Here is a 15,327-nt window from a genome sequence, read left to right as displayed (position 1 = left end):
AGAAATAGAGCCACTTCTTGATTATAGACCAGACATCAGACACACAAATGGGAGCTTTTCTCTTTGGCTTTCAGCATTTCCAGGGAGCACCAGACAGCAGGGTGTAACATAAATAAGAAGAAACGTGACTTTTAGCCAGTACTTTGCCAGTAATAAGCTTTGACCTTGACTTACTAGCTTTTATAAGACTGGTTTTTCTCAATCCATAAAGCAGGAGTAATACTGTCCCTTCTAGCTTTGTCTCCAAAATAACATATGAGTATAATTTGATAAAAGACATTTACTTCCTTGCAAGAGAGTATCTTCCTGAACTGATCTGTTACGTTGGAGGATTTGGAATGCCTGCCTTCACATACCAACACCTGTGAAGTGGCAAAGTCAAACCACGGGAAAGGCGCATGGGTCAGGGGCCAGAAATAAAGTCAGGAAGTCACAGGGCACAAGTCGCAGGGACGTGGGACATGGAGGTGGATCCACGACACACACCTCCTGGGGATGCAGCTAAACTACAGATTCTGACTCAACAGGTCCAGAAGGGACCCACACGAGTGCATTTCTGCCCAAGTGCATCTCCAAGTGATATTGTGATGCTGGCCCCTGGAGCACACGGTGAGAGGCAGGGCAGCACAGACCACCTGCTTCCGTTAATGCTCGTCTTTGGGCAGGCAGTGGAGAGTCAGGGTGAGACCGCGTGGACTGAGAAGATGGTGCGTTGTTTTCCTCTGTGCGTGGTGTGTATGAAGTCAAAGAGCAGTGATGAGTTTGGTGCTGAGTTTATGTGGTTCCAAGCAACTTGGTGTGATGAGTGCCTATTCATGTTCTCAACTGGCCCTTTCTGTGGACACTAATTTTATGTATATTTTCCATTTTCTACATGATCACTGGGGGTGCTGAGTACTAAATTTTTTTCTGTCGGTTTTTTCCCATTTTCATTGAATTCTGGCATGTCAACCTCCTGCTCTTTTCTCTTTGTGGCTCCATTTTATGTACCTCTTAAGTCTTCAGTACCTGCATGTGTAACAGTATAGATGTCTTTTTTCTGGTACCCACAATAGTGATTTTAAAAAAAGCTCTAGGAAAGTGGCAGAATTATTCCAGATACTCACCTGCTTGACCTCATCCGCAGTGGATGAGAGTGGAAATGTTGGTTAAACTTTGGGTAAAATCAGCTTGCCAACACCATTATAAATAGCATTCTGTAACTGTATTGTTTGTCCAACTGATAGATTCTTGCTTTGCTGCTATGCATCAGTGTCTGTGTTGTGTTTTCCACATCATCTTGTAATGTTCTCACACATTATATGAGGCCTGTATAGTTTAAGAATAGATGTAGTTTTATGTGTTCTAATTTAAACATTGAGTTTGGAGAAGAAGAGTTTTTAAAAGTATGGTTATGACATGTTTATTATAAACATGTGAGAATAGAGCCCCTGATTATGCTGGTGGTATGTATATATATCTTGTACCTTGTCAACAGGAAAGCTTTTATGTTTGTGTATTTAATGTGGTAGTTTCTTTCTTTAAAAAAATTAGAACTGATGATGTCTCTTGGAATACATAAACACATTCTGGTCTAAAATAGCCCTCCCAAACTGGGCTTTTCCTAGAGCTCTCTTGGTTTTCTCACAGAACTGCATACCTTTTGAAATTGAACTGCTTTCCTCCATTTGTAATTATTCCTTATTCTCTAAGTCAGTGCTTCTCAAATATCAGCATGCATCAGACTCACCTGGAAGGCTGATGAGCACACAGCCCACTGGATGCTACCACCAGCATTTCTGATTGAGGGAGCCTGGGGTAAGGGCCTGAAACCTACCTTTTCCCCAGGTGCCCAGCCGATGCTGTTGCTGGTCCAGTTATCACACTTTGAGAACCACTGCAGCTTAAGCCCTGGTTGTCCAGAAACAGCAGCACATGCCTGTGGCTGTCACCTGGGAGCTTCTCAATCGCAGGTTCCAATCTAGACCTGTGGAATCAGGATCTGCATTTTAACAAGATCCCCCACATGATTTGTGTGCACATTTAGGTTTGAGCAGCCTTGCTTTAAGCCACTTGCAACATCGTAAATGCTCTCTGATGATAGCACTGAGGACCCACAGGGAGACAAGGACAAGGAGAAGGCCCTCCAGAAATGAGAACTCTTAGGTACTTACCTGGTCTTTCTGACAGTGTCTTCCCTGGCAAGCCGAGCTTCATGTGGCCATATCTGAATTTTTTTAGATGAGTTCATTTCTGTTCCAATTCATAAAGTAAATTTCAATTATTTCCTAATTCTAGAGAACATGAAATATGTGTTTATTTGAAACTCCCTATAAAGCATCATAAAGTAACAAATTGTGGATCCTTAAAAATTGAATTCCAGAACTCAGATTCATCCATCATGTGTTCTGCTCACAAGCTTTCTAAGTGCAGCAGAAATGGCGGCAGACAGATGAGCCTGGAGGCCTGGGAGGTCTGTTCAGAACGCTGCTCCACCACACCAGCTTCTCAGCCGTGGGGCCAGGCAATACAGTCTGAGGTTACAACCCCAAAGCATCGTACCATCCAGTGGAAAGACGAGTCCGTCAGTAGGGCTCGGAACAGCTCCCTTCCTGGATAAATGCAGAGCCCAAGTGTGTTTTGTTTGTTTCAAATCACTTCATGGCAAACATCTGGAATTCTTGGATTTTTTGCTCCCTCCAAAGAGGAAAGTAGTGTCTCACATTGGTGAATACATTTTCTAACCCCGTATCCAATATTTACAAGTGAAAACGAGGCGTGGTGAAGAGCGAGACACTGCGAAAGACAGGAAGGACGTTGAGACTTGGCAGTGGTGCCGCGGAGAGGTTTCACATTCTGAGGAGTGGACCAGGGGTGAGCAAAGCTGCTGGGAGTGCAACGTCCATCTTCTTGGGGCATCTGTGCAACCTGAAGATGTGTAGAGGGAGAGTGAATGTTATGTAGTTTAAGCATCAATTAACACTAAGCATTGTGTACTTACTAAAGCAAACACAGCTGCTTATTGGTTAGGAAGTCATGTGTGCATGAGTTTTGGAAATATAGCATGAGACCTAAACAAAATTGGATTTTCTATCTGGCAGCTTGTAGATTGTATCCTCTGCCCCCTAGGGTCTTATTCCTTTTGCCCTGCAGGGATTCTTAGGTGGGAATCTTTAAGATGCTTCTTAAACTACCAGGTAATGTTTTTAAAATAGCTTCATTGAGGTATAATTGACGTGGGATGCCCGCCCTACATTCCAGGGTGTGGTTAGGTAATTTTGACCTGTATCCAAATGTGAGCTGGTCAGAACAAGCAGGACAATGAAGATACCCATCATCTGCAAAAGCACTTCATTCCCCTTTGTCTTCGTTCATTTCCCCATCCTCCACCGAGAAGGCAAGCAAGCGACCTCTAAATCTGCCTGTCGCCGTAGATTACTTTGCACTGTCTAGAATGTTACATAAATAGAATCACAGAGAATGTACAAGGTTACTTCAAAATGTTGAAAAATAGAGTGAAAAGGTAGGTTAATTTGGATGCAAAAACATTTTGAAATCTACGCATAGCTTTTTCATAATACACATTTCCATGAACTTTTCAAAGATCCCTCATGTACATGGATTTCAAATTTTTTGCACCAAAATTAACTGATCTTTTTTCTTTTTTTTTTTTAAAGAAATTGTAATTATTTGTACTGTATTTGAAAGACAGAGACAGATTGACAGGGTGCTCTTCCATCTGCTGGTTCTCTCTACAAATGCTCACAACAGGTACGCTGGGCCAAAGTGAAGCCAGGAGCCCAGAATTCAGTCTGGGCTTCCTTCGTGGGTGACAGGGACACAAATACTTGGGGCAGCACCTCCTGTCTGCCCAGGTGTGCATTAGCAGGAAACTGGAATTGGAAACAGGGCTCAAACTTAGGCACTCCAGTATGAGATACAGACATCCCCAGGGGAATCCTAATTGTTGCACCAAATGACCACCCTTAAAATTATCTTATCTCTTAATTCCAATTTTTCCCCTGCCACTCTTTTGAAGAACCTTCGTACATTTTTGAAAGAAATGTGAATACTTTCTTTCACTCAGTGTAATTATTTTCAGATTCATCCATGTGGTGATATGGATTGACACTTACCCTCTTTGTTGCTGAATAGTATTCCATTGTATGGACATACCAAACTTTGTTTTTCTGTTCAGTTTTTGATAGACATTGGAGTTGTCTCCAGTTTGTGGCTATCACTGATAAAGCTGTTGTGAACATTTGTATTCAGATTTCTGTATGAGTACATGGATTCATTTCTCTTAAGTAAATAGCTAAGATAGGAATGGCAAAGTCATTGTGAAGTTATATGTTTAACTTTTTACAAACTACCAAAATGTTTCCTAAATTATTTTTACATTTCTCATTCACAGCAATGTATAAGATTCCACTTGATTTACAACCTTACACACATTTTATAAGATCAATCTAAGTTTCAACCATCATAACAGGTGTCGTGGTAGCATCTCCTTGTAGATTTAATTGGCATTTCCTTAACAACCAATATTGAGCTTTCCACGTTATTTGTCATTAATATCTCTTGTTTGGTGAAGTATCTGTTCAAGTATTATCTATTATATTGTTAGGGTGGTTATTTACCCATTATTATGATTTGAGAGTTTTAAAACGTTCTAGCTGGGCCAGCGCTGCGGCTCAATAGGCTAATCCTCCACCTAGCGGCACCGGCACACTGGGTTCTAGTCCCGGTCGGGGCGCCGGATTCTGTCCCGGTTGCCCCTCTTCCAGGCCAGCTCTCTGCTATGGCCAGGGAGTGCAGTGGAGGATGGCCCAAGTGCTATGGCCCTGCACCCCATGGGAGACCAGGAGAAGCACCTGGCTCCTGGCTTTGGATCAGCGCGGTGTGCCGGCCGCAGTGGCCATTGGAGGGTGAACCAATGGCAAAAAGGAAGATTTTTCTCTTTGCTCTCTCTCTCTCACTGTCCACTCTGCCTGTCAAAAAAAAAAAAAAAAAAATCTAGCTATAAGTTCTCTGTCAAATTAATGATATGCAAATATCACGATCTGAGACTTTTCATTCCTTTGGTAGTGTCTTTCAAGGAGAGAGAAAGCATTCTTAATTTTGAAGTCTAATTTTATCTCTGTCTCTTTTTTTTTTTAATTATTCACATTTTATTAACATGTAAACCTTAAGCAGACTCCAATAAAGAACAGTCAGTAAAAGTGCATCTTTTTAATGTTTTTTACACCTTAAAATAATTCTCTTGCTGACTGCAGACATGAAGGCTATTTGGAAGTATTCAGAAAAATCGTAGTAAAGACCGTTTTCCCACTTAGTTTGTAGTCTTCAATAATGATTAGGAGTTACTGTTATCAAACAAGTAAGACTGCATTTATGCATCCATCATTTTCAGGATTGTTGGTAACCTGGGCATATTTCCCCCAAATAACCTTGCCTCCTTGCGTCACAAGGCCCAGCTCGCTCACATTCACCTCAATGACAGTACCTTTAGTAATTACACCAAGAGTTGTGTATAATGGGGATGATGGATTCTTTTTTACACCAAGTATTGGCAGACAGAAGGTGGCTTTCAGTTCTGGATGTGTTGCATGGGCCTTCTTAAAACGTAAGCCCATTGGTCTAATGAATCTTTCATATTTAGGTGGTTTTCTTGTAAAGCCATCTCCAACAAAGCAGACTTTGGTAACCATCCTCTTCCATGCCTTCTTTTTTCTTTTCCCTGTCCGAATAACTTTTAATACTTCTGTTTCTCCCTGGGCACGAACTTTAGGCAGAGGGACTTCCCATTTTCCCGCCTTCTCTTTTCGTTTTTGTTTAATCATGTTGGAAAGTACTTTAGCTCGGGACTGTCCTTCTCTGTCTAGCAGATAGGCAGGCACTGCTCCCTTGGGAGTCTTTTCATCATTCTTTTGTTTGGTGTTTCTCTTCTCATGCATCTTGATAGTCTTTTTCATCTGTATTTTCTCAGCATGGCGCTGCTCATGGTAGAGCTTGGCCTTCAGACCAATCATCTTTTTTGCTTTCTTTGAACGTTCATGAGCCTCCCGACTTTGCTTTTTTCTCTTTTTCTCATGGTAATCCAAACGGCACCCATAGCGTTTACGGTGTAATTCAATATATTCATTTTGTGGCATGGTGACGGCCTTAGAACCGCCAGGTGCAGCCTCCTGGGTGCGAAGAAGTTCCCGACTTTCAGGGCTCAGAAACCCATGAGACAACTCCCGTCTCTGTCTCTTTTTTTTTTCCTTTATGAATTGCACTTTTGGTGTGACAGCCAAGACATAGTTGCCTAGTGCAAAACCACAATGATTTTCTTCTATGTTTTCCTTTAAATAAGGTTTTATAATTTTATATTTAGATCTGTGGACCATTTGAAATCAGTTTTTGTATATGATACAAAGTATATGTATTTAAGTTCATTTTTTTTTACAAATGGATTTAAAATTGTTGCAGAACCATTTCTTGAAAAAATTCCCTTTATCCACTGAGTTACTTTTGTAGTTTTATTTAAAATCAATTGACCAAATATATGTGAGTCTAAATGTAGACTTGGCTCTATTGATCTGTTTGTCTATCTTGATACCTTGATCACTGCAGTGTTATAATAAAACTTGGAGACATGTAGTATAAATCTTTTGACCTTGGTCTTTTGGAAAGTTGTTTTGCTATTCTGGTCCTTTATACTTGCACATGAATTGTTGTTAGCTTGGCAACTGCTGGAAAAAGGCCTAATGGTATTCTGATCGGGGTTGCTTTGAATCTCTGGATCAATCTGAGGAGAATAAACATCTGAATCAGAATGAGTTTTTTCATCCATGAACATGGTATGTCTCTTCTTTTTTAGATCTTTAATTTCTCTCAGTAATGTTTTGTAATTTTAAGCCTACAGTTCTTTACATCCTTTCTAATATTTACCCCTCACTATTTTAATTTTTATATTACTACAAATTGTTTATTTTTTTAAGATAGCAGCTTTTTTTTTTTAAGATTTATTTATTTGAGACGCAGAGGCAGAGAAAAAGTCTTTCATGCATTAGTTCACTCCCCAAATGGCTGCAATGGCCAGAGCTGGGCTGATCTGATCAAATCCAGGAGCCAGGGGCTTCTTCCGGGACTCCCACTCAGGTGCTCCCAGGGTACACCTTAACAGGAAGGCTTTGGGGATGGCCACAAAATTTTTAGGGGATGGCCAAAAATTGTTTATTTCAATTTTTTTTTGCTATTTTTTGAGATATAAACATACAACTGCTTTTTGTATATTGATATTGTATCCTGCAATCTTGCTGAACTCACTTATTAGTTCTAGAATCTTTTCTGTAGATTCTTTGGGATTTTCTACAAGGACAATTGTGGGGAGCAACTCGGACTAGACTAAGTTACTGGAATTAAGACTTATTCTATGCATCTGCTCTCCCACAATATGGCACTGGGAGAGGAGTAAACAGCTTCTACGCAGCTGCCTCCAGTTTGACCAATAACCTGCAGGAGCTGATCCTGCTCCTGATTGGAGGAGAGCAGCGTACTTGGCATGTGGGTAGCAGAGTTGGGATTGGTGGAAGAGGACTATAAAGGAGGAGAGAGACAACATGCACCAGGAACATCTATCTGAAGGAACATCTGAGCAGCCCCCGAGAGAGCTGGCCGGCGGTGTGCTGCTCCCCCGCGGAAGTGGGGAAAGTGGCAGGGGGAACCGCCCTTCCACGGAGGTGGAAGGACGGCAGCCAACCCGGGAAGAACCAGCAGCAAACCCGGGAAGGGCCGAGCAGACAAAAGAACAGCGCAGGGTCCTGTGTCGTTCCTCCGCGAAGAGGGGGAGCGACAGACAATGACATAAATTGCAACTAGTTTAACTTCTTTTTTTAAATTTTTGTTTATTTCTTTGAAAGGCAGAGTTACAAAGAAACAGGCACACAGAGAGAGATACCCAATCTGCATGTTCCTTCCCCAAATGGCCGCAACGGCCAGAGCTGTGCTTATCTGAAGCCAAAAGCCTGAAGCTTCTTCCGGGTCTCCCACGTAGATGTAGGGGCCCAAGGACTTGGGCCATCCATTCACTGCTTTCTTAGGCACATTAGCAGGGAGGTGGATTGGAAGTGGTGCAGTCCATATGGGATGCTGGCACTGTGGGCAGTGGCTTTACCCACTAAGCCACAGCGCCAGCCGCAACTAGTTTAATTTCCTCCTTGCCAGTCTGATTACCTTTTTTCTTTCTTGGGGGAAGTAGAAAATCCAATCTTGTTCCTAATCTTAGGGAAAAGTATTCAGTCTTTACCATTAAGTCTGATATTTTCTGAATTTATTTTTGTTGTGGCTGCCCTTTATCAAGACAAAGAAATTCCTTTTTTTTTTTTGACAGGCAGAGTAGACAGTGAGAGAGAGAGACAGAGAGAAAGGTCTTCCTTTTTGCCATTGGTTCACCCTCCAATGGCCGCTATGGCTGGCGCGTTGTGGCCGGCACATCGCGCTGATCTGAAGCCAGGAACCAGGTGCGCTTCTCCTGGTCTCCCATGGGGTGCAGGGCCCAAGCACTTGGGCCATCCTCCACTGCACTCCCAGGCCATAGCAGAGAGCTGGCCTGGAAGAGGGGCAACCGGGACAGAATCTGGTGCCCCGACCGGGATTAGAACCCAGTGTGCTGGTGCCGCAAGGTGGAGGATTAGCCTATTGAGCCATGGCACCGGCCCTAGAAATTCCTTTCTATTCTTAGTTTGCTGACAGATTTATCAAGAATACATGGTGGAGTGCCGGATTCTGTCCCAGTTGCCCCTCTTCCAGGCCAGCTCTCTGCTGTGGCCCGGGAGTGCAGTGGAGGCTGTCCCAAGTGCTTGGGCCCTGCACCCGTTGGGAGACCAGGAGAAGCACCTGGCTCCTGCCTTCGGATCAGCACAGTGCGCCGGCTGTGGCGGCCATTGGAGGGTGAATCAACGGCAAAGGAAGACCTTTCTCTCTGTCTCTCTGTCTCTCACTGTCCACTCTGCCTGTCAAAAAAAATTTTTTAATTAAAAAAAAAGGAATACATGTTGGATTTTGTCACATGTTTTTCTCTGTTGAGGTGATCTTATGACTTTTCTGTTTTTCATTATTACTATGATGAATTACGTTGATAATTCTAAAGTAAATCAACTCTGCTTTCCTGTAATAAACACCACTTGGTCGTGTATTATTTTACATTTATTATTGAATTTGATTTGTTGTGCTTTTTTATGAAAAATTTCTATATGTATATTCATGAAGGATATTGGACTTTAGTTTCCTTTCTGTGTATGTCTTTGGTTTTGGAGTGATCTTATATTCATAGAATAAAGTAGAAAGTATACTATTCTCTTTAATTTCCTGGAAGCATTTTGTGGAGTTATTATTATTCCCTTAAATGTTTTGTAGGATTCAGTATTGAAATTACTGTGTCTGGATTCTTCTTTATGGAAAGAGTTTTATCCTCAGATTCAGTTTCTTTCTTTCTTTTTATTTATTATAGACACACAGAGAAATAGTGAGCACCCCTTACCTATCTGTTCAGTCCCTAAATGTGCCCAATGGCCATGACCAGGCCTGAGCTGCAGCCAGGACCTGGGAACTCAATCTAGGTATCCCATGTGGGTAACAGGGACCCAACTATTTGAGCCATCACCTGCCATGTCCTGGGTCTGTATTGGCAGGTAGCTGGAATCAGGAGCTGGAGCCAGGAATGAAACCTAGGCACTCATGAGAGTGTCTTACCCGACACCTAGACTGCCAGGCTGAATACCTGCCCCAGAATCCAATTTCCTTAATAAAGTTGAGCCTACTAAAATCACTTCTCTTCTGATTGATCTTTGTGTTTTTCAGGGAATTTGTCAACATAAATGATCAAATGTATGGGCATGAAGTTTCTTATACTTTTAATATCTGTAGAAAATAGTGACATCACTTTTTCTTCCCTGATATTTATAATTTTTTCCTCCGCTTTTTCCCTAATAATGTTTGATTGGAAATTTGTCAGTTTTATGATCTCAAAGAACCAGCTTTTGGTTTCATTGATTTTCTCCTATTTGATGTTTGTTTTCTATTTAATTGATTTCCATTCTTCTGCTTGCTTTCAGCTTCATTTGCTCTTCTTACTCTGGTTTCTTAAGGAAGAAAAAATTGAACTTACTGCTTTATGATCTTTCTTCTGTTTGAATAAAACCCTATAATTTAAATTTTGCTCTAAGTCTGCTCTAGGAGTGTCTCACAAACTTTAATATGTTGCGTTTTTATTCTCATCCTGTTGAAAATATTTTTTTTCTTTTCTTTTGACCTGTGAATTACTTAGAGATGTGTCACACTAGTCCCTGCTTATCTGTGTTTTTCTTTCCATGGTGTTAGTTGTACCCATGGTCAACTATAGTCCAAAAATATTAAATGGAACATTCCAGAAATAAGCAACTTGTAAGTTCTAAATTGTGTGCTGTTCTGAGCCATGTGATGAAATCTTCAGCCATCCCACTCCATCTCTCCTAGGGTGTAAATCGTCCCTTGGTCCAGCATATCCATGTTGTATATGCTACCCACCCATTTTAGTCACTTGGTAGTCATGTTGGTCATCAGATTGACTGTTGTAATATTGCAGATAACCCTTATTTACTTCACAACGGCCCCAAAGCTCAGGGTGACATTGCCAGCAATTTGGATATGCCAACGAAAAGCCATGAAATGCTTCCTATAAGTGAAAAGGTAACAGTTCTCAACTGAGTAAGAAAAGAAAACAATCATATGCTGAGTTTGTTAAGATCTACAGCACAAAAAGGTGTTTTAAGAGAGTGAGAGACCACAATCGTAGAAGTTTTATTACCGTGTGCTAACGTGATTACAATTGCTCTGCTTTATTATTAGTTATTACTGTTAATCTCTGACTGTGCCTAACTGACAAATTAGACTCTGCCATAGGCATGTATGTATAGGAAGAAATATGATGTACATAGGGCTCAGGCATTCCACTGGGGGTTTGGAACGGTCTTGGAACATATCCCCATGGATGAAGGGGACAATTTTAGTTTGTTTTAAAATACTTGGGAATTTTACGAATACTATTCTGCTACTGATTTATAATTCAATTTCATTATGGCTAAAGAACATCTCTTGTAGGACTTGAATCCTTTTACATTTATTGATACTTTGCGATCTGTGTTCATAAGCGTTCCATGTGCACTTGAACGTGAGGTTCTGTAATTGAGGATAGTGTTTTTGACCTTGTGTCAGTTTGGTTGGTAGTGCTGTCGAAGGCTTCTGTGTCTTTACTGACTTGATGTCTGCTTGTTCTATCAGTTATTGGAGGAGGTTACTGAAATCTCAGCCTGTAATTGTGGATTTCCCTATTTATCCTTGCCATTCTATTACTTTTCTTCGAAAGTGGTCATTTAGGGTTGTTCTGTTCTTTCAGTAAATTTAAAGTGGACATTTAGAGTTGTTATGTTCCTTTGATTGATTTACCTTTGTATAAGTGTAAATTGCTCCTTCTACTGCTTGAAATCTAATATTAATATCTATATTATATTAATAGAGCCATCCAGCTTATTTTTGATTAATGTTAATAAGGTATGTCTTCTCCCATCCTTTTATTTTTAATCTAATTGTGTCTTTACATTTAAAGTGGATTTCTTTCTTTCTTTTTAAAAAGATTTATTTGTATATTTTAAAGGCAGAGAGTTACAGAGATGCAGAGGCAGAGAGAAAGAAGTCTTCCATCCACTGGTTCACTCCCCAAATGGCCACAACAGCTGGAGCTGGGCCAGAGCTTCTTCCAGGTCTCCCACATGGGTGCCAGGTCCTAAGGACTTGGGTCATCTTCTACTGCTTTCCCATCCATAGCAGAGAGCTGGATGGGAAGTGGAGCAGCTGGGATGCTGGCACTGGAGGTGGCAGCTTTACCTGCTACGCCCCAGCACCAGCCCCAAATGTGGATTTCTTTTTTTTTTTTTTTTAACTTATTTGACAGGTAGATTTAGACAATGAGAGAGAGAGAGACAGAGAGAAAGGTCTTCCTTCCGTTGGTTCACCCCCAAATGGCCTCTACGGCTGGCACTGTGCCGATCCAAAGCCAGGAGCCAGGTGCTTCCTCCTGGTCTCCCATGCGGGTGCAGGGCCTAAGCACCTGGGCCATCCTCCACTGCACTCCCAGGCCACAGCAGAGAGCTGGGCTGGAAGAGGAGCAACTGGGACAGAATCCAGTGCCCATATGGGATTCCGGCACCGCAGGCGGGGGATTAGCCAAGTGAGCCACGGCGCCGGCCCTAAACGTGGATTTCTTGTAAGCAGAATATTCTTGTTTATTCTTGTGTTTTTGTCCCATTGAACATCTCTTTAAAAAAAAAAAAAAAAAGCTATTCCTTTATTTGAGAGAGAGAGAGAGAAAGCTGGGCTTTGCTCCTTAAATGCCTCTAATGGCTACAGCTGGGGCCAAAGCTGGGCGCCAGGAACTGAGTTCAGGTCTCTCACGTAGGTAGCAGGAATCCACGTACTTGAGCCGTCATGCTGCCTCCTAGATCTGTAAGCAGAAAGCTGGAAATCGAACTCAGGTGCTTCGATGTGGGAAATAGTGCCAACAGGTATCTTAGCTGCACGGCTAAACGCCCACCCTGACAATCTCTGACTTTTAATTGGGTTATTGAGATCTTTTACATTTCCTCTGATTATTGATTTGGTTGAGTTTAAAATCGATCACTTTGTTATCTTCTCGGCCTGGTCTTTGTTTCTTCCTCTTTGCCTCTTTGGGATTGAGTATTCTTTCTTGACCCCATTTTAGCTCCTGTTTTACTTAATAGCTATTCTCTTTGATTTATTTTAATAAAAATATTATTTTAATGGTTGCATTAGCATTCGTAGAATATATGGTTTTTTATGCATAAATATTTATTTATTTATTTGAAAGGCAGAGTTGCAGAGAGGGAGAGGCAGAGGCAGAGGCAGAGGCAGGCAGAGAAAGAGGTCTTCCATCTGCTGGTTCACTCCCCAGATGACCGAAATGGCCAAGGCTGGGCCAGGCTGTAGCCAGGAGCCAAGAGATTCTTCAGGGTCTCCCCTGTGCGTGAGGGGCCCCAGCACTTGGGCCATCTTCCTCTGCTTTCCCAGGTGCATTAGCAGGGAGCTGGATTGGAAGTGGAGCAGCCCAAACGGGAACCAGCACCCATCAGGAATACCCGCACTGCATTCAGCGGCTTTACCCACTGAGACTCAGTGGCGGCCCCTGTAGTATGTATCTTTAGCATATCACTGTCTATTTTCAGATGGTATTATACTAATGAATGTATAGTGTTAAAAAGCTGGGGGCAGGGGGGAGTGGCAGCATTGTGGTATAGCAGTTGAGCTGCCTGCTATGCTGTCATTCCAGATGAGTGGAATTCAAGTCCTGGCTGCTCCACTTCCAATCCAGCTCCCTACTAATGAGGCTGGGAAAGCAGTGGAGGATGGCCCAAGTGCTTGGGCCCTGCCACCCACATGGGAGACAGGATGAAACTCCAGACTCCTAGCTTCAGCTTAGCCCAGCACTGGCTATTGTGGCCATTTTGGGAGTGAACTAGCAGATGGAAGATATCTCTCTATATTTCTTTCTGTAACTTTGCCTTTCAAATAAATAAAATACATCTTCTTTTAACAAAGTAATCTTAGAAGCATACATTGCTATTTTTTATTTTTATGTTATTTTTTGAAAGATTTATTCATTTATTTGAAAGTCAGAGTTACACAGGGAGGAGAGGCAGAAAGAGAGAGAGGCGATGATTCACTCCCTAGATGGCCGCAATGGCCAGAGCTGCACCAATCCAAAGCCAGGAGCCAGGAGTTTCTTCCGAATCTCCCACGTGGGTTCAGGGGCCCAAGGACTTGGGCCATCTTCTACTGCTTTCCCAGGCCATAGCAAAGAGCTAAATCGGAAGAGGAGCAGCCAGGTCTCGAACCAGCACCCATATGGGATGCCAACGCTTCAAGGCCAGGGCATTAACTTGCTGTGCCACAGTACCGGCCCCTACATTGCTATTTATTTCCTCAGGCATTTGTCCAACTGTCATCATCATAGGTTTTACTTCTATGTTTCTTATAAAGCCCACTGTTAAAAGGCTAGTGTTACTATTTTTCTTCATATAGACAGTTGTCTTTCTAAGAGATTTAAATAATTTATATGAAAATATTTTATATGAATCTACATTGTTTCTGATACTTTTCAATCTTTTCTGTATATCCAGATTTCCATTTCTTTACAGTGCTGTTTTGCTAGTAATGAATCTTTCAACTTCTGTATGTCTGAAAGTATTCACTTTTTTTTTTTAAGATTTTATTTATTTATTTTTGAGGCAGAGGTATAGACAGAGTGTGAGAGACAGAGAAAGCTCTTCCATCCACTAGCTCACTCCTCAGATGGCTGTAATGGTCGGAGCTGAGCCAACGCGAACCCAAGTCTCCCATGTGGGTGCAGTGGCCCAAGCACTTCTGTGTATATAAATATGTCTTCTACCCCTTCTGGTTACATTCACCATGCTTTGTTTTATTTCATTTTTAATCTCTATTTTTCCAAAAGTTTACTGTGATGTAACTAAGTGTGTTTTCTTTGTATGTATCTTGCTTGGCATTTACCAAGCATCTTAAACGTGAATATGTATGTCTTTAAACAAATTTGGGAAGTTTGTAGCCATTATTTCTGCAAGTAATCTTGGTCCCTTATTCTTCTTTCTTTGTCCTTTCCTCTCCTTCTCAGATTTTAATTGCTATATACCAGTGGAGAAATGGGTGGATAGATAGGTAAATAGGTACATAGGTAGGTAAATAGAGAAATAGAGAGATACAGAGATAGACCAATTCAGGTCCCCAGGTATAGTGTTCAAGGTTCTTTTTCTTTTTCAGTCTTACAGATTGGGTGGATCTTTATTTTATCTGAGTTTATAGACTCTTCTGTTTTCACATTCTGCTTGAAGTCCATTCAGAGACAATTTTCATTGCATACTTTGTTTGTATTTACATTATAATTTAATCTAATTTTTAATTTAAGTTTTAGACCTTCTGTTTTTTTTCTTTATTATGAGCATATTTCTGTTTATGTCATATGGTAAAATATCATGTGCATAGTTTTAATATGTTTTTTATTATTTTTATTTTTTATTTTTTGACAGGCAGAGTGGACAATGAGAGAGACAGAGAGAAAGGTCTTCCTTTTGCTGTTGGTTCACCCTCCAATGGCCGCCGTGGCCGGCGCGCTGCGGCTGGCGCACCGCACTGATCCGATGGCAGGAGCCAGGTACTTCTCCTGGTCTCCCATGGGGTGCAGGGCCCAAGCACCTGGGCCATCCTCCACTGCACTCCCTGGCCACAGCAGAGAGCTGG

At 41.7% G+C, this 15,327-nt stretch overlaps 2 protein-coding genes across 25 annotated transcripts in view; one reads left to right on the top strand and one right to left on the bottom strand.

The window, feature by feature from the left end:
* FOXN3 (forkhead box N3) overlaps window positions 1-15,327 on the top strand; it is a 457,141-nt gene that overhangs the window by 90,899 nt on the left and 350,915 nt on the right. The gene's annotated exons all lie outside the window — the stretch shown is intronic.
* On the bottom strand, window positions 5,127-6,218 carry LOC138845230 (ribosome biogenesis protein NSA2 homolog). The gene has a single exon (XM_070056887.2). It carries the CDS (start codon window positions 6,132-6,134, stop codon window positions 5,352-5,354), a length of 783 nt encoding a protein of 260 aa, XP_069912988.2. The 5' UTR covers window positions 6,135-6,218; the 3' UTR covers window positions 5,127-5,351.

The sequence above is a fragment of the Oryctolagus cuniculus genome, chromosome 20, assembly GCF_051225735.1.
Source record: "Oryctolagus cuniculus isolate XC-2025 breed Fujian yellow rabbit chromosome 20, ASM5122573v1, whole genome shotgun sequence".
NCBI lineage: Eukaryota > Metazoa > Chordata > Mammalia > Lagomorpha > Leporidae > Oryctolagus > Oryctolagus cuniculus.
This window is presented reverse-complemented; position numbering and strand designations above follow the sequence as displayed.

Excerpts from the sequence above, each read along its gene's own strand:
- LOC138845230 (XM_070056887.2), bottom strand. The coding sequence starts at position 6,134 with ATGCCACAAAATGAATATATTGAATTACACCGTAAACGCTATGGGTGC.